The 18,443-nt window shown below is 46.5% G+C and overlaps 1 protein-coding gene across 3 annotated transcripts in view; it reads left to right on the plus strand.

The window, feature by feature from the left end:
- Nucleotides 1–18,443, plus strand: part of LOC111153163 (mitogen-activated protein kinase kinase 5) — a 267,166-nt gene that overhangs the window by 217,585 nt on the left and 31,138 nt on the right. Inside the window, exon 22 of one of the 3 annotated variants that reach the window (XM_022511976.1) lies at nucleotides 629–3,861. The exons of the other annotated variants lie outside the window; for them this stretch is intronic. Within the exon in view, the coding sequence (XP_022367684.1) occupies nucleotides 629–730 (102 nt within the window). The 3' untranslated portion in view covers nucleotides 731–3,861. Of the gene's footprint in view, nucleotides 1–628; nucleotides 3,862–18,443 lie in introns of those variants that run through there. 3 annotated transcript variants of the gene reach the window in all.

Genomic DNA, 18,443 nt, shown 5'->3' on the forward strand with positions numbered 1-18,443 from the left:
CAAGTTGTAAAGACAAGGCCAGAGGGTGCACACTTTCAGTGCCTGAGAAGAAAGTGTGTGTGCACGCGTGCGCGCGTGTGTGTATGTGTGTGTGTGTGTATGGAGAGACAAGTGATACATATCTCGATATCTCTCTTTATAACTGTACACCCTGGTGTGTGCTGTCCCACATTTTTAATTAATAAATATCAATAAATCAGTAAAACACAATGAAAAATGTAGTCACAGGAAGCCCGGTTCTCTAGTTAATTTAACATTTGTAGGACTGCTCCCAGTGGGATTTAAATGAACATATTCCCTCAGGTACAGCACTCGTGAGGCACCCAGCTTAGAAAGGGCTTGGTGAGGAAGCCGGAAGCTTGGAATGTGTGTGAGGCTCCTGTGGTCAAGGGGGTTGGGCCCTGCCTGCCTCTGACCACGGTATTGAGCCACATAGGGGATGAGAGAGAAATTAGGTTGTACCTGGCTTGAGGAACCTGAGTCACATCCTAGGAGCCCAGGATGTGGTTAGGGAACCAGAAGCTGGTTAAGGAACCAGCTTCTTTATTTCTTCCAACATATTAATGGCTTTAATTTTTCCTTTTCCCTCCCCGTCTACAACCTGTTTGATGGTGCTCCCATCTGGAAGCTGAGAGCATGCTCTGGAATGCGTGAACTGGAGGGGACATTTGTGACTGTGGTGGGGGCCTGCCTTTCACAAAAAGAGCAGTTTATCTCCCTAGCACGGTAGCAGCAGCCAGCAAGGCACTGACATGGTCCGCACAGCCTGGGCCGCATCAACCGTGAGGCCTGCAGGACTATCCAAACCAAAGGAAGAAAATCAGAGATGGGCCTGGGTGGAAATACTGAGAGTTACAGACTCATCACCAGAGACCGCGGGTAAGCACAGCGAGCCCGGCCTGAGTAAACCACACTGCAGGGAGGGGTGGGCCATGTGCACAGTGGGCGTACGAGCAGTGTTTGACTTTTTATCTGCCACGGTTACCTTATATCCATAATACCCCAGTCTTCAAACCATCATCTTTGCAGTGTTGGGCCATGTCAGTCTCAAAGCTAAAGTTTAGACTCTTGAAGCCACAAGAATCCCGGTGTTACGACTCATCTAGGTGTTTGGTTGTTTAATTCTACTTCGTGTGGTTGTTCCTGAGACGGTTATCAATTTTTATGGTCTAAGTGGAAGTATGCTAAAGCTGGACGAAGAAATTCCCTTAACGCTCACATTTTGGGGAGTCCAGAGTTCATGTAAGCTGATACACGTGTCTGGCGTGTATCTGTTAAGGTCCATAAATAACCCATTCAGAAGTCCCATCAGTGGCATCCAGATCATCTTGGGAGATCTCAGAGCCAGATAAACAATTCAGTTCAGCAGGTATTATTAGACCATGATGTACAAAATCCTGTGCCTGACTCAACAGAAGATACAAGGAAGAGTAAGCCACATCCATCCAGTCTTGCAGGAGACACAGCAAGTATGCAACTTGCTGGAATAAAGTAACTCAGAACTGCAGAGTTCTCTGGGGGTTCACTGGGGAAATGGGGAAAGCTACACGGAGAAGGTGGCATTGGAAAAGGGCCTTTGGAGGATGGACTGAACTTCATAGAAAGTTTTCAAGGGGACATTCCAGGTAAAGGAAGCAGGCTGGGCCAAGCATGAATGTATTAGAGGCTCCAGACTTTTTCAGAGCAGTGTGAGACCTCTAGTGCCTTTTGGAACAGAAATCCCTTTGACATTGGCCTCGTGGAGTCCCAAACCCACAACGGGGGAATTCAGATAGGCGACGCATTCACCACCAGCTGGGTGATCTGTTAAAAAATTCCACTTCTTATAGGAGAAACCCTTTCTTCTTAGAGAAGAAACCCTAGTCCAAGTCTGAAAACATGGACCTGACATGGAAGCAACACACCGACCCACCCACACCTTTTCTCGTGAGTGGACTCCCATTCAGGTACAGGGAAGCCCTTCATCCTTCAGTCCTTCGAGAGCCATTGCGTGAATCAGGAGCCAGCATTAACCCAACAAAGGAGAGCCAGCCACGCAGGTGGCCAAGAACTTCCCACATGCTGACACCCCCACATGCACTCTCTCTGCTCCTAAGAACATGATTCCGTTGTGAAAGAACCCACTTTTACAGCACGCTGGTACAAATCACAGGGAAGACCTAGGTCAGTGCCGCCCCAGCTCTGTGATGTAGGACCCGCAAACTTAGAAAAAAGTTTCCAGGCTGTAGAAGCCCTGTGGAGATGGAAGCAGAATGTTCACCAGGCTTCGGATAACGCGGCAGAGATGTCTTGGCTTCTGTGGAGTGGGGGACAGCTGCAGCCATCAGAAAGGATTGGCGAGGACACGGCACAAAGGGCGAAGGTGATGAAACAAGGGTGGTGGAGACCTTTTCCCAAAATGTCAATAATCCGATTGAAGGACACCAAAAGAAATAAAAATCAGACCCCTGAATTCAGAGACAGATGGCTTGAGATGAGAGCATATTGAGATGGAGAGGTTCAGATCTGGCTTTGCTCTTCAAATTGTTATGTTTTTGAATAGAGGGTACGGTGAGAACATTGTTGGGTAGACCTTTGCTCACGTGAGCCACAGAGAATTCTTCTGCCCAATGAGTCTTCTTCCTGTAGGGTTCTCTGGTAGCTGTGGTCCGGCTGTGCTTTAACAGGAAAGCCTCCACACTTCCTTCCCTTGTCAGTAGCTCCCCATTCCCTCCCAGCTTTTAGTGTCTTCATGTGCAAAACGGAGAGGATGCATGAGATCACCAGTCCTTGACCTCAGGTCCATGACTTAAGGAAGTCTGGTAGAGCCCCTGAAATTACATCCAACGTCACGTATGCGTGTGGGGATTTGCATTCTTTTCTGAAAAGAGAAATCCGTGACTGTCATCAGTTTTTCAAACGGGACCATGACCCTGAATGATTGTTAAGCTCCCTCTCTGCCTTTTCATTCTGTTAGTTAGTGCAATGCAGCCAGAACCAGACGAGCAGCTCAGGAGGGAGGCGTTCACTCGGAGGGCGCTGGCCTGGCGCAGTGGAGGGACGGGAAAGACCCTCCCCGTGGCACTCAGGAAGGCTGCCCACCAGCTGGCTGCTGGCCCTTTAACCTACCAGCCTATCCTGAACATGGGCCTTGACTCAGGCAGGGAGGGTACGGGCCGTGGGCACCTCCGCAGTTACAGTTTGGGTTCAGAGCACTGTAGATCCTTCGATGCATTTAGAGTATTTCCAGAAGCTTCCCCTGTCTAAGCTCTATTTAATGGAATCTATGCATAGTAAGTAATCAGGTCAGAAGAAGCAGCATCCCGGTTTGAGATCAATCGCGGGCTAATACTTTATCTAGGCCACTTTATTATCTCATGCTGATCTGATTCCCATTCTCCTCCTCCTTTGTGGCATGCAGTTCGGTTGTGGTAAAAGTACGGATCACATACATATTAAAAACATATACCCATTCTATCTGTATGTAAATGCGTGAGGCACAGCTGGATATTGCAGAGGAGTTTGATTTACTAATAGTTATTATCTGTTCTAGCTGCTCAGTGGCAGAGAGAATTTAAAAGAAACAAGCTGGCGCAGAAATTGTCTTTATGCTATTACTATACTGCTTTAGTAATTGTTTAAAAACATGGGTTTTCTCCTCTGGTTCTAATAATGCCTGTTATTTTGTGCATTTCCTGGTACATTCCAGAGCAGGGCGTCCTTGTTCAGAATCTTCTCAGGTTTGGGGGTTTTTTTTTGTTTTGTTTTTTTTTTTCGTTTTTTCCGTTCATGCTCTAAGAAGAAACACAGAGGGCAGTTTGCAATTGACATTTTGCTTAGAAAGCAAGTAAATCGTGGGACTTGGAATCTAAAAAGCAGGTGTGGATCGTGGGGGGAGGGATGTCAGTTACAATCAAAATAGTGCTTTTAGATTTTTTTTTTTCCCCTTCATCTAAATCCCAGCAGTTGCAAACTCGAAGGCATCTCATTTCTCAGAAAAGGCTCTACGGATAAGAGGTGGTATTGTTTGGGGGCTAATAAACACCAAACTGCTCCAGAAAAATCTGTTTAAACATTTAATTACTTGTTAACTTGTTTAACTCCTCTCTATTAAATTGTCACTGGTAGCTTTTCTGTGTATCCAAACCTGATTGTAATTACATTTTCCAATAGTTTGGCTGGTTGTCTCTCACTTAATCAGTGGTTGTGATAAACCGGGCATCTGCATGCGGCATGGTCACTTTTAGAAATGGAAGAAATCACCAGGTTAGATTTTTGTCTCTCCAGCACTTCAATTCCAGTATAACTTTTGGATTTACAGCAAATGGTTTCATTCACCACCGTTAGACCCAAACCTTTTGACCACAGGCAGATAGACGGAATGAACCGGCCAATTAAGAAGATGATTTTAGGGGCGCATGGGTGGCTCAGTCCATTGAGCATCCAACTCCTGATCTCAGTTCAGGTCTTGATCTCAGGATCTTGAGTTCAAGCCCCATGTTTGGCTCCATGCAGGGGGCATGGAACCTACTTAAAAAAAAAAAAAAAGAAAGAAAAGATTATTTTATTCAGGCTGTTGCAATATGAGGAATGTTTATTAATGAGGAATGTGTCCAAGTAAAGGGATCGGGCCAAGGTGATGGAGGCAGGTAAGCAAGGAAGTCGCCAGCCAGTCTTAAGGAAGTCAGGAGGAGAGATGGAAAAGGGTGAAGGCAGGGTGGTCCTTCGTGGCTGGCAGGAGCGGGGAGATTTCTCCTCTTGTAGTTCTTTCTGGGAGCACAGGGCTCCCAGAAACTTCAGCATTACCACCACATTCTACTAGACCAAAGGTGAGTTTCGGTTTCTTTTGATCCCGAGTTTACTTGTTTCCCAAACACAAAGAGGCAGAACGGCACATCTCAGCGGCCCCCTTGCACGGTGTTCGTGGACTTACCGTACTTGCAATTGGGACTTTTTAAGATACTAACGGTGATTTAATGAGCAGTTATGAACTTGGTTGTCATGTACTCCACCGAGCTCTCGCCTGTGTCTTGAAGAGCATGTTTTATTTATTTTTTTTTAAGATTTTTATTTATTTATTTGACAGAGAGAGATCACAAGTAGACGGAGAGGCAGGCAGAGAGAGAGAGAGAGAGAGAGAGAGAGAGAAGCAGGCTCCCTGCTGAGCAGAGAGCCCGATGCGGGACTCGATCCCAGGACCCTGAGATCATGACCTGAGCCGAAGGCAGCGGCTTAACCCACTGAGCCACCCAGGCGCCCCGAAGAGCATGTTTTAAAACAGACCCTTAGGGCCAGACTCCTGTGTGTGTCTGGCCACCCATTCTTGCAGACATCACTTTTGCTTTTGGTTACTCATCTGGGGGTGCAAATCAGCTCATTAGCTAAGGCACCCGGAATTTGCAGGGAGAATCCCTGGCTGGGATTGTAACTTCAGCTAAGTATTTCCTTCAAGCGCAGATAGCATCACAGAAGCCTGGGGGCTCCACAGAGGGTCCAATTTACAACCACGGAATGATTTGTTTTATTATTATTTTCAAGTTCTGAAGGCCATTAAAATCATCTGTTTGTGTCTGCTTATAAACAGGAATCCACTACTCAGAAGTTGATTTTAGCTCTTTAATTGCACATAATTACAGCGGCAGAATCACTGCCTGGATGCTTGAGATCGCACTAAATCAGACAGCTTTAATTTGAATTTTTGATGACACGTTAGCACTTCAGCGAGAACAGAGAGATTATAACCCCAGAAAACAAGCTTTGTTTTCCCACAGACGTGACTGCTTAATCTTTTCACGAGACTTTAGCAGATAAATGTGTGTGTGTGTTTGGGTGTGCATTTATATACATGCGTGTAGCAAGAGAGATACAGATAGATAAAATCTGTCACTCCTTGATCATGGTGATCTAACAGTTTTAATTTCCCAGTTAAGGATAACTTTTTTCCCTCCATCGTCAGGTCAGATCTCTTAATACGGTGATGATTTGCCTGTTTAAGGTTGCGGTTTTTTGAACTCCTGACTGCAGCGCTTCTTTCTTGTTTGCCTGGGCCAACCGTCATCTTCCCAGCATCGCATTTCACGGCACAGTGAGGCCATGGTGCCTTGACCGCAAGAGTAGTCTGGTTATCCCGGACGCAGCAAAATGGAACTCTGGGACTGCTCTGTGACGTCATGCCACATTCCCAGGGGCTGAGCTGGGTCTTGGGCGTGTGTTGCACACTACTTCCTCACTTGACACCACTCAGCCCATTGGTAGTTTCTTTGATTTGGGGAGCGGTCTCAGTTTGGAACACCCCCCAACCCCGTCCTTGGAGGTCTCCATCCTCCTCCCTATCACAGTGCTTGCCCCCTTCTCCGAGGCACTCCAGAATTTACTGTCTCTGACTTGGAACGGTACTTAACTACACAGAATTACGTATCCGTCATCTAGTCACAAGTCGGTCCATGTAGTACAGTGGTTCCTAATGCTGGCAACTCATCAGAATCATCCAAGTAGGTTAAAAATAAGAGGCCAAAAAAAAAAAAAAAAAAAAAAAGCCTGGATCCCAGCCCAGATGAAAGAATTCTTGGTGCTTGGGCCAGGGAACAGGTACTATTTTGTTTTTTAAAGCTCTCCAGGTAGATTATAAGGAGAAGCTGGAGGTAAAACTCACTAGTTTAATGCCTTTTTTCTCCAACTAGATTTTAAGCGCCTTGAAGGAGGGTCATGCTCTTCTGATTCAGTGCCTAGCATGGTTGTGTGCGACTGCCGTTCAGGCGAGTCTCTGCTCTGATTACAGGAAGATAACTCACTATCACCTACTCTTGGCGTGTGCCCGTCTCTTGCATCCCGCTCAATGAAACACTGTCCTGGACATCGAACAGACAAACAGAACAGTTCTTATTCTCCAAGAACTCACACAGTAAAGCCAAGGAAACTCACCCAGGAACAAGCCATCTCGGGACATTGTAATGTACAATATAAGTTAGGCTGACCACACTAGAAGACATGGTCCGATTAAGGGCTTTTGTTTGACTTAACCCAGAGGTCATCTGGGTAAAATAATTTGGTGCCAAAATAAAGGCATTTTGAGGCTGTTGCTGTGTCTGCAGGGATAACATTCAAGACGTGTAACAACCAGTACAGCATGGGCTTGACCAGTCAGAGCAGACCCCAGGGCTCTGGCCATCCCACCTCGGGATGGGACATGTGGGAAGAGCAAGGCAGTGTTCAGCACCTGTCACCTTCAGCATGTGTCCTGACCCCTTGAGAATTTGCCTCTGACAGTTAATTCCGAAACAAGAGGTCATCAGAGAGCCAAGACCTAGAGGAGACCACCTGGCCAGCACCGTCTTCGTTTGGTTAGATTGATAGCAGGGGGACCCCACGGTCTTTATCTACCAGCATATCAGATGCACACCACCCCAGCCCCTAGCTCTCGGGAATAATGGATTAGGTTGAAAAAGACCAGAAGATATTTAGCCGTTTGTGGGGGAAATACAGAAAGATCTGAAGCCTAGTCTCTATGATTTGGGAATTGCCATTGAAGACAGCAACCTTGTTTTCCTGGGAGTACACTCCAATAAAAAGATGCAATTCTTATCAATAATTAATGAGTCTAACCAGGAATTTCAAGGGCTGGAAAAATATTAGAAGCCTCCTATTTACAGTTGAAACCAGCTGGATTTGTTTAATGGGTTGTTTGCTTTTTAATTTGTAGCAGTTTGGAGAAAGACCTTTGGGGATCAGGAGTCTTATGGTTTCAGCGAGGCCTTTGGTAGATACACAGTTATTTGGGGGGCCAGATCTATCTGCAGATAATTTGAGGTTCGCCTGGCCATTTAGAGACTGCCTAAAGGCAGTAGAGACATTTGGGCCTTCTGTCCTCTATTTAATTTTCAAGATTAGAATTAAACATTAGGTCTTGGTCTACCGAGAGACATTTGCTGGAGCATGGACTAGTTTCTTTCCAGTATCCTGGTTTACCGTTTCTCAGTTCTCTGTGTAAATGGTCACTGACTCTGAAGTAGGAAGCTAGGTAGCATTCGTTTATTCGGGCAGAAGTTCCCTGGGCACAAATAAAAATGGAATTTTCCAGTGTAACCCGATTAACTCTTAATTGTATACCAATAGCCTACGTGTGTCTCACCTCCCTCAGAAGGCTTCTGGATGGCCTGCGTGTCTTTTTAAACTTGGGGGGGGGCACGGAGGGGGATTCAATTAATAGCAGGACTTTCTAATTGTGGGACTGGTGTGGAGTTGGCAAAAATTTGTGTAAATAGGGTACATTTTTCCACTTAAGAGGGCCGAGCTGAAACATTTTTAATTGGATTTTCATGGTGATCGACAGCATTTGATCATGACAGTAACTTTATCCGGCTGGACCGCTCTCGCCTCTTGTTCGGATTTTTCCATCAAAGCTCTTTTTTATCCTCTGAATCCCCAGTGGAGCAGCAGTCATTGTGGAAGAGCCTTTTAGCACCTTTGTTGTCACCATCCCTGGTGATGATTGGGCCCAGCTGGTAGTAGATAAGAAAATGTCCCTTTCACAAAGAGGCTGTGTCTCCCGCCTCTGTGGCTTCAATAATTTTAAGAGGCCCCAAAACCTGTTGAGGATTAGAAGGAGCTTTAGATGTGAAATGAGTGTTAAGTATTAGTAATCGGGAGATTAGGGCCCCAGGGACAATGGGAGATAAACAAGTGCAATTAAGGCAAATCTGCCGATGTAAACAAAATTTAGCAGAAACAGATGCCCTAACCATTTTGGGGGATTGATTTGAGGGCACCAAGGAATCGATTTTTGTCTTGTTTACACTTTCCAACCCCTGTGATATACTGAAAGGCGAAATATTTCATACAGCCTGATTTTAGTTAATTTTTTTTCCAGCGCCTCACAGTAGGCGCCTGTCTTCTCGCAGTGACCAGGCCTGAGTTTATTCAGCATTCACAGGGAGCAGCTAATTGTCTATGAAGGGCCCCCGTGTTTAAATGGGCTTGACAGGAATTTAAATTTTGTTTCAATCAACCCCTGTGCTCACAGCCTGCTCCAGTTTCTAATTTTTAAATTAAACATGATTTTTTTTTTTTTTTTTTTTTTTTTGAAGCCACGGCCTTGCCTCTGGAATGCTCCGGCTCTAACTCTCGGAAGGCGAAAATCGGCAACCCTGCAACGCTCATGTGTGCAGGGCCCGAGACACCAGCTTCCAGGCTGGAAAGCCCTTTCCCCAAAGCAGGTGTCCGGTCCCCACGTCAGGGAGGTCAGCAGGGCTGCGGCCGGGCACGCTGTCCTTCCCGCCTGCGGAAAAAGCCCAGCTCTCCCATGCAGGCCCCAGCGCCGCGTTGTGCGGAAAGTGGGTTAAGTACCAAAGAAAGGCGGAAGGGTAGATGGGGGTGCTGGCTGAATTGTAACTCACTGCACGTGTGGTACAGATGCGGGTCCCGGGAGCCCTTTCTACTCCTGGGAGATGGGAGAGAACACGCTTTGGGCGTCACAAGTGTGCTCTCCCCGTTTTCCATAGTCGGCGCCTCCCGGCTAATGCTAAGGAGGCACGCGGCACCCCTGATTCCTGACCTTAGCCAGCCAGCAGTCTAGCCAGAAGGCTGAGGATATATACAGCCAAGTGCTGGATGGAATGTGAGACCGGCCAAGGCCCTCCCTCGCCTACACCCACCCCCCTTCACCTCGAGAGGCTCCTTCACACGCAGCCCGCGCTCTCATGCTCTCACAGCGCCCACAGGCAGGAGGCTTTCTCGCACGGTTGTGTCTTGGCTTGTGCCGTTTCCTTACTGCAATTCCAGTCATTGTAGGGCCCCGCCCCAGATTTGGTGAGGATTGGAAGTAGCTTTCGATGGGAAACGAGGGTCAACCAGCACAACCTCTGTGAAGCTTCCCAGGTCTGCCTCTGTACGGTTCCTCACTTCCTGTCCTACATACCCTTCCTCCTGGCAGGTCTCTCTGTTAGCACACATTTCTCCCTTTGTGGCAGTAACTTGTCTACCTAACCGGTAACAGTCCATAAACAAGACTACGAGTTTCTGGAGGACAGCATCATGTCTCATTTACCTGAGCATCCTTAACATCTAGCCCAGTCCCTAGCCCCAAGGAGAATGCTCGCTAAATAGTTACTGAATTGAAATGTTATGAAATTAACAGGTAAAATGTTTTCTGCGGAAGGCAAGATTTCTTCCAGCCAGCGTTTTCTGGGGAGGTTTTGTGAACTCGTGACAAGTAAGGCAGGCCACACAGAACATGTGTGTGTGTTACTTTCTGCATACAACATGGAACACAGCTCAGATCATAAGGAAGAGCAGCAGACCCTCTAAGATCCACACTAGCCAGAATCCACACTACAATTTATTTTCTCTGAACTTACCTGAAAGTAGTTGGAAGGAGGATTGCTTGCATCTTGGAGCTACAGATAAATTCAGAAAGGCCTTTGCTCTTTAACATTTAAAACAGACTTACTGTAGAGAGAGAAATTAAGCAAATAGCATTTTTTAAACACACGAGTTTACAGAGTTCTTTCATATAAATTAGTCACTTGACCTTCACACAAACACTACAAGGGTTATTCTTATTCCCATTTAACCGATGTGTTAAACCAGGGCTTAGAAAGGTTAATTGACTTGCCGGGAGCCACACAGCCAGGACGGACTTAGGACGATTCTGCCTTAAACAAAGCTGCTTAACAGTGGGCAGGGGAGAGTGGTTGTGAGAATTTCCGTGAAGTCAAACTATTTCCTGCAGTTGAAAATAAAACTAAGCACAAAGAGCCTGCAAAGAAACATGGAGGGCTTCAGCCGTGTGCTTGTGAACCCCAAATGCCCGGCTGGGATGATTGCTCCCCCCACTCCTTATGGTCCCCTCTGCCTTGGCCTCGTCCTGCCGCTGCCAGGCCGTAGTTGAAGCAAGGAGCTGGCGGCGGCCCGTGGAAGCCTGGACCTCAGTGCAAACAGACCAACCAGGGGGAGAGAAAATAATCACCAGCCATTTGTGCTTGGTCTGCATCGGGGAGGAGCCTGTGAGAATTTTGAGTTACTGTTTTTTGGTCCTGTCAGCCTGCAGCAGAAGTCGAGGGCCTCAAACCTTTTCTCAGTTCTACCATCATGGTTACAGAAATCAGCAACTTCCAAGAGCTACATACCGTTCATTGAGTGTGGGAGAAATTTCCTTGAACTCAGCAAATTTACTCAGCCCATTCTGTGTGCCAAATCTATTGCTAGACGCTGTATAGTGCTACTCAAATATGGACCGGGGACTAGGAGTAGCATCTGAAGTGTTTCTCGAACACAAGAGAAGGAGTTTGTACCAGAATATAGATCAGGCATGACTCAAAGCTTCTGTTTAATGCAGCTAATGTTCGTTTGTAGGAAAAATTGGTCAGTGAAGGAAGCTGCATGCTGATTGACCTGGTGGCATAGCTCCTTACCTTGTAGCAAACCAGTAGCAAGCGGTTCTCAGACCAGCGACTTGAGTTAACAGCTGCAGGGAACACAGGCTGATCGGAGGCGCTCACAGTGCTGTGTGGAAGTGAAGCACTGATGTAACCAGGGGTACAGGTGGCCTGAGTGAGACACCAAGAAGCGGTTCAGTAATCTCTTTATAGATGGGTCAAAAAGAACTCAATGAAAGACAACCTTCAGAATGGGAAAAACATTTGCAAACCATATATCTGATCAGGAGGTAACATCCAAAATATAGAGAGAACTCCTACAATTCAACAGCAAGAACCAAACAATGCAATTAAAATGGACAAAGGACCTGAACAGACATTTTTTCCAGAGGAGATTATACGAATGGCCAACAGGTACATGAAAAGATACTCAACAGCACTGAGCCTCAGGGAAATGCAAATCAAACCACAATGGGCTGTCACCACTCACCTGTCAGAATGGCTCTCACCCAAATGATAAGCGATGACAAGTGTTGGTGAGGATGTGGAGAAAAAGGAACTCCCTTGCACTGTTGGTAGGAATGCAAACTGGTGCAGCCACCATGGAGGTTTCTTGGAAAATTAAAAATAAATTATATGATCCAGCAGCTCTACATCGGAGAATACATCCAAAGGAGATGGAAACACTATGTCAGAGATAGCCACACCCCCACGTTTATGGCATTATCTGCATAGCCAAGTCCAGAAACAGCCTAAGTGTCACTGACTGATGAACGGATAAAGATACAGTATGTATGTACAATGGTATATTATCCAGCCTTAGAAAGAAGGAAATCCTGACATTAGCAACAATATGCATGGACCTCGAGGGGACTATCCTAAGTGAAATAAATCTGACAAAAAGGCAAATACTTATGATCTCACTTATATGTGGAATCTTAAACAAAACAGACTCATAGAAGCTAGTTTTGGTGGGGGGGATTAGGTGAGAGTGGTCAAAGGTGTACGATAAATAAGTGTGTGTACAAAAGATACAAAAAGATAAATAAGTACTAGGAATAGAAAATACAACGCAGGATGCCTGGGTGGCTCAGTGGGTTAAAGCCTCTGCCTTCGACTCAGGTCATGATCTCAGGGTCCTGGGATCGAGCCCCGCATCGGGCTCTCTGCTCAGCAGGGGGCCTGCTTCCCCCCCCCCTCTCCCTGCCTGCCTCTCTGCCTACTTGTGATCTCTGTCTGTCAAATACATAAAAATCTTTAAAAAAAAAAAAAAGAAAGAAAGAAAAAATACGACACGATAGCTATAGTTAACACCACTGTATGGTATATTTGAAATTTATTAAAATGGTAAATACTAAAGGTATTCATCCCAAGGGAAAAATGTTTTTTCTTTTATTCTTTTTTACTTATGTAAGACGATGGATTTTTTTTTTTAAAGATGATGGATGTTACCTTATTATGGTAATCATTTCACAGTATTCTGTAAGTCAAATCATTATGCTATACACCTGAAACTTACACATTGCTGTATGTCAGTTACATCTCAATAAAACCAGTTGGGGGTAGGAACCAAAGGAAAGAGAAGCTAAACTGGTGAGGACCTTAGGAGACATGTGATCAAAGTAGTTAGGTCACACAGAATAGGAAGCCAGACAGAGATCGGGGTCTGACAGGAAGGCAGAAGGGAACCTGAGGTTGAGAAGGCACCCCGCAAATGTGTGTCCAACACACATGGGAGCGGAGCAGCAGGAGCACGACCGTGGAGCCATGACCTTGCTCATTTCGATAACCATTACGGTAGAATTGGAAAGGTGGAAAGGTTGGTGGCTAGGCGGTGGGCAGACATGCCCTGTCCTCTGTATGTGAAGTCTGGAGAAGCCGAAGATGGGCTCAAGATCCTGAAAATGAGTCTGCTGTGAACGCGGACAAGAAGCAACATGGTAAACCGGAGAGAGCATTGCGCTCAGAAGCTATGATTTCCTGTACAGGTTCTGCTCTAAGTAGCTGGGGAGTCATCGGTTATGTGGCTTATCTGAGCCTCAGCTGCTTCATCTGCAAAGTGGGGGGTGACGATACCAGTCTTCCAGTATTGTTGTTTTCATTTAAACAAGATGAGAGTTTTGTGGAAGTGTGCTTACGAACTGTAAAGTGCTAGACACATGTAGAGCACTGAATCACTCAGCCTCTTTGGGTTATGATTTTTTCGTCCATCTAGCGTTCTGGGCATTTCCAACTAGTAGCTTCTTGGAAAACACGTTTGTTTAGTGGTGCTGACTGTGAGTTAGATTGAAGTAAATGTGTGCTGGCTATTCCCAGCAAGTGTCCAGTGAACTGGTAATTTCTTGGGGGGTGGGCGGACCTCTGTGAGTTTTCCTCCCCAGTGATTAGAAAGCTTAAATTTTTGTCCTCTGTTATCAGTAAGATGTAACGAGCATCTTGTTGGAGGGAATTATTGTGAACCAGTTAATCAACAAGTATTGGTTGTCCGTGTCTCTGAGGTGCTGTGATGGGTTCAAAGAATATGAGAAACAGTTGTGTCATAGAGGAGCAGAAGAGACCCCTGCACGGGAGACATTCGGAGAGGGAAGGAAGGGCTGTGTGCCGCTGACTTGCTTGGTGTGAGAGCTCAGGGGAGGATGGCTGAGGCTCTGCATGGTCGGGGAGACAGCTCGGCTCCAGCTGGACCTGGAGGATCCTTGGAATTTGTCTCAGTACAAGAATTAGAAGTGGCAGCTCAGCCAAAAGCCAACCCCTCCTGTCCCTCCACCCCTCCTTTACTAGCTGCTGGAGGTCAGGCATGGCCCCCCCTTCTCAGCCTCACATTCCTTTCTCATAGAAAGGGAGTCCCACAGAGCAGAAGATTTAAGTGAGATAAAAGTATGTTACGTGCCGGGCACCGTGTCTGGCATAAAATGAGTGCTCAGTAAATGGTCGCCATGATCATCGCCATCACTGCTAAAAACAGGAGGGAAAGGTTTCTGGAAGAAGGAACAGCACAAGCTGAGAGCAGAGGAAGCACAGGACAATGAGGAACCCCTTTCTTTCTGGCCAAAGCAAAGGAGACCCCTGGGAACAAAGGGAGTGAAGTTAGCTGGGTGGGATGGGTCTGATCTAGAAGGGCTTTGCCCGCTGGCAAGGGCGGTGGCTGCACGAAGCTTCTGTTGGTTCCTGAGCAGTGCAGGGACTCGGTGAGGCTGCGGCTCCGGAGGCAGGTGGGCCACCCAGTGCTGGTCTCTGCCTGCTCCACAGGGACCAGACTCTGGCTGGAACCAGCTTCAGAGGAGGGATGTCCTAACCCTCTGGCTTTTTCTGAAATTCCATGAAGGTCTCCAGCCAGAAGAAGAGAAAACTGAGTTCAGAGCCTATAGCTTCTTGACAGCATGTCATTTGTCTCTCTTTCTGCAGCTTCTTTTCAGTGTCCTTTCTGTCACCATCAGGGAAAATCATTAGTATGCTAATCTAGCTAGCCGTCATTTTAACACTGACCTTTGCTAACCTGCCTTTGCAATTTCAGGAACTATGTTTGACTTCTCTAAAAGTAACCTTAAATTGTAGTCTTGTAAGAATTCCAGAGCTGTATCCTTCACTCCTTCTTCTAATGAGGTTATGACCAAATGCTCATTATAATTGCTTTAGACTCCTTTTAATTTTCAAGCTTATTAATCATAAGAAGAGTTATTTAAAATTGCATAAATTAATCTTAGATTAAAAGCCCATCAAAGCCTCGAAACAATTAAGAATAAGTAGGATTTCCCTGGGGCAGCAAGTTTTATTTTAATATTGTAGTCAGGTGGATATCAGAACCTTGAAGTATGGTAGTGATTAATGTATGCAAAATTTAAATGAGATTTTTTAAATGGCAAATCTAAATCACATATTGACCTAACTGTAGGCTTTAACTGCATTGTCTGTCATATAAACTGTTTACTAATCAACATTTTAATTACAGCATGTGCTGGCAGACCCCAGGACAAATAAAATCTAGCATTTTAAAAATATTGCTGCGAAGTCGGTTATCCAGAAATCACAAGACTGTTATTGGGAAGGATGGAGGGATGAGAAAACAGAGCAAACTTCCTGGAACAGTGGGGAGACTTGACTCAGACAGTCCTAAGTTGTGGGGCTGCCCAGAGACCTCCGGGCCCCAACTGTCACCTTGCCACTCTGCTGGTCTGAGGCCGCTGCCTCTCCGTGGAACAGCAACTGGGTTTCCTTTGAAGTTGACTCATGTTTAATTAGGGAACTACTTCCCCTCGTGTGTTTGAGCCCTGGCTGCCAGGCATTATTTACTTGGACACATAAAGGACACCCCCCTTTACGGTGTGGAGATAAGGCATTTCCAGAAGTTTGACTGGACCTCTGCCAAAGCGAGCAGCCTCTTCTTGCCTTCTCCCCCACGTCCTGATCACCCCTGAGTTAGGCAAACTGTCCCAGCTCAGGAAGGTGGCTGGAGGCTGCATCAAGCGCTTGGCCAGAATTTCTCTATTTTATAAATACTCTGTTCCGGTTTTGAAGGAAGATGAAAAGAGTCACCTTGAACAAATTATTTCACCCCTTGAGGCTTCAATCCCCACTTCGTGGAAGGGGAGGGTCATAGTGACTCACTTACTGTTTCTGTTTTTGGGCAAACCCAGACCAGGTAAAGCACGTAAAGCAGATAGCATAGGAGTTGGAAAAGAAGATGTTCCCGAAGATGTTTGCTCCTACCCTCGTCATTTCTTTTCTGAAACTTGTTTTTAAGTCATGGTTATAATTTCCAGTAACACTGGAGGATATGTGTAAAAATTCGTGTTCTCCCTACCCCTCCCACGCCCCCAGCCCTGCTCTCCAGGGTGTTCTGCTGTTCACAGTGGTTTCTGTTGTTACTGTTCTGCACCTTGCGTTTTCACTTACTATATTTTTAGAATCTTTCCAGACCCTATAAAAGTCTACGCCGTTCTTTTTAATGGCCACATGGTAATCCATAATATGAATGTACCATATAACCAGGACCGTATCATAGAACTTCTGGACCATTTCCAGATCTTTGCTCTTAAGATGGGCAACCATCTCTGTATGCATTTTGTATACCGGATATGGGAATGCCGGCTTGCCTCTTCTGATGCTGAATTACCAGACTTCGAATCCGTACCAATCCGATCAGGGATAGTCATTTTAATTTGCATTGTTTCATTAAGTAGGAAGTTAAACACTTTTTCCTTGCATTTGTTGACCGTTTGTGATATGTTTCACATACTTCGCCCCTCTTTCTGTTCCCTTGTGTTTTTGAGCCTTGACTGCCCCATCTAGAAAGCGAGGGAGGTAGACATACCACCTCCATGGCTACTTCTGCCTCTCTGGTCTGGGATCCCAGGCCAAGGATCCAGGATCCAAGCTGTCCTTTGGGCAGCTTTTATGCTAACAAAAGGGCCCATCTGATCCGGCCTTGACGGCCAGCTCAGAGGTTGCATAGCCAATAGCTAGGGGTAAATAGGAAGAGCGCCGTTTCCTTCTTTTGTTTAGTTGTGTGTCTTCCTCTCCTAGAAAAGCAGGCTTGGAAATTACAGGGCAGAGCTGGGATTGAACTTCCTTTAATGCTGCCTGTAGACATCAGGAATATTTATTTTCTCTATTTGTTTTAAGCCTGGGAAGACTATGTGGTTTTCTCACCACTGTCCTGATGGAGCCCTGACCAGCAAGCGTGCAATGCCCCCAGCCCTAATGTGCCATTAATGATAGGTTAATGTACAGTATAATGTTTTTGGGACTACGGGTTCATTACACTTCTGAGTGTGAGGTCTTTCCACAGAGCGCCCAAGGTCCCATTGCATTATATCATGCAATAAAAATACCCTTTTCATATCACACACTAATAAACTGTATTTGAAATGCTGTCTGAGGGCACTGCCATCTTGCCTATAGGCTGTGCACGAGTGCAACAGTTGGGATGCCTCTTTTCTATTTTGTGTTTTAGTTACACGGAATTCTGAACCCAGGGAAGTCTGCTTGTTCTTGGTTTAAATGAGGGAGTGAGTCAGGGCTGGAGGCCTGAGGCTCAGGGGAGGGGCTGCTCGATGAGCATCGAGGGCCCTTAATACAGGGTCCTTCCTGGAGAATTGGCAAGGTCCCTAATTCTCCCTACTTCTCTATTGCCCATCTACCCACAAGGTACACCGCCGTCAGGAGAACTGGGCCAATGTCTTCCGTTCTTAGCAGTAAACATACATTAGGTGTTATAAAAATCTCCTTAGAAAGGAGGTATGATAAGTACAGCCACGATTTGGTCATTGATAATTGTGACTAACACTCAGCCTCCCCGCGAGGCTGCTGCTCTTCTCCCTGTTTGGCAGAAGACAAAGTTCACAGAGCTGGGGGGACAGCTGCAGTGCAGAAAAGGAGAGCTCCCGGCCCCCAGGAGCCACAGGTCGATGACGTGCGGGCACCGACGGAGCCCCTCACACCAGCGCTCGGGCCCCCTGAGAGATCAGAGATGGCATTCGTGCTGGGCGAGCGCCCTCCCTTCAAACACATGCGGTCCCCGTGCTCTTGCCCATTCCCCTCACCTTTGAGTTGGTTGAATCCGGTGACTTTCTTCTCAGCAGTGAGCTGGTAGCAGAGGTGATTTTGAACTTGGGACCCTTTTCTACATCAGAAAAGAAAAGGACATCCGATTTAGGGATGAGGCCAAGACTGATATTGGAGGGCTAAAAATCACCAACTTCAGACTTTGATCCAGGGCAAACCATGGTGTCTGTGCTCTATTGGGCAGGGGAAGGACAGGCTCTACCAGCTGTAGGGTGTGGGGAAAGACGGACACGGGACATCCAGCACCTGGGGTCAGGCCAGCCCTGAGACTTCAGCCACCCAGCAGTCCTTACTGCCTCAGAGCTCCATCATCCTCATTCATAAACAGGCTGGCTCGGAGCTCCGTCATCCTCGTTCATAAACAGGCTGGCTCGGAGCTCCGTCATCCTCGTTCATAAACAGGGCCCGATGCGGGACTCGATCCCAGGACCCTGAGATCATGACCTGAGCCGAAGGCAGCGGCTTAACCCACTGAGCCACCCAGGCGCCCCGAAGAGCATGTTTTAAAACAGACCCTTAGGGCCAGAC

Source organism: Enhydra lutris, unplaced genomic scaffold (assembly GCF_002288905.1).
Source record: "Enhydra lutris kenyoni isolate GAN:26980312 unplaced genomic scaffold, ASM228890v2 scaffoldscaffold31, whole genome shotgun sequence".
Taxonomy (NCBI): Eukaryota; Metazoa; Chordata; class Mammalia; order Carnivora; family Mustelidae; genus Enhydra; species Enhydra lutris.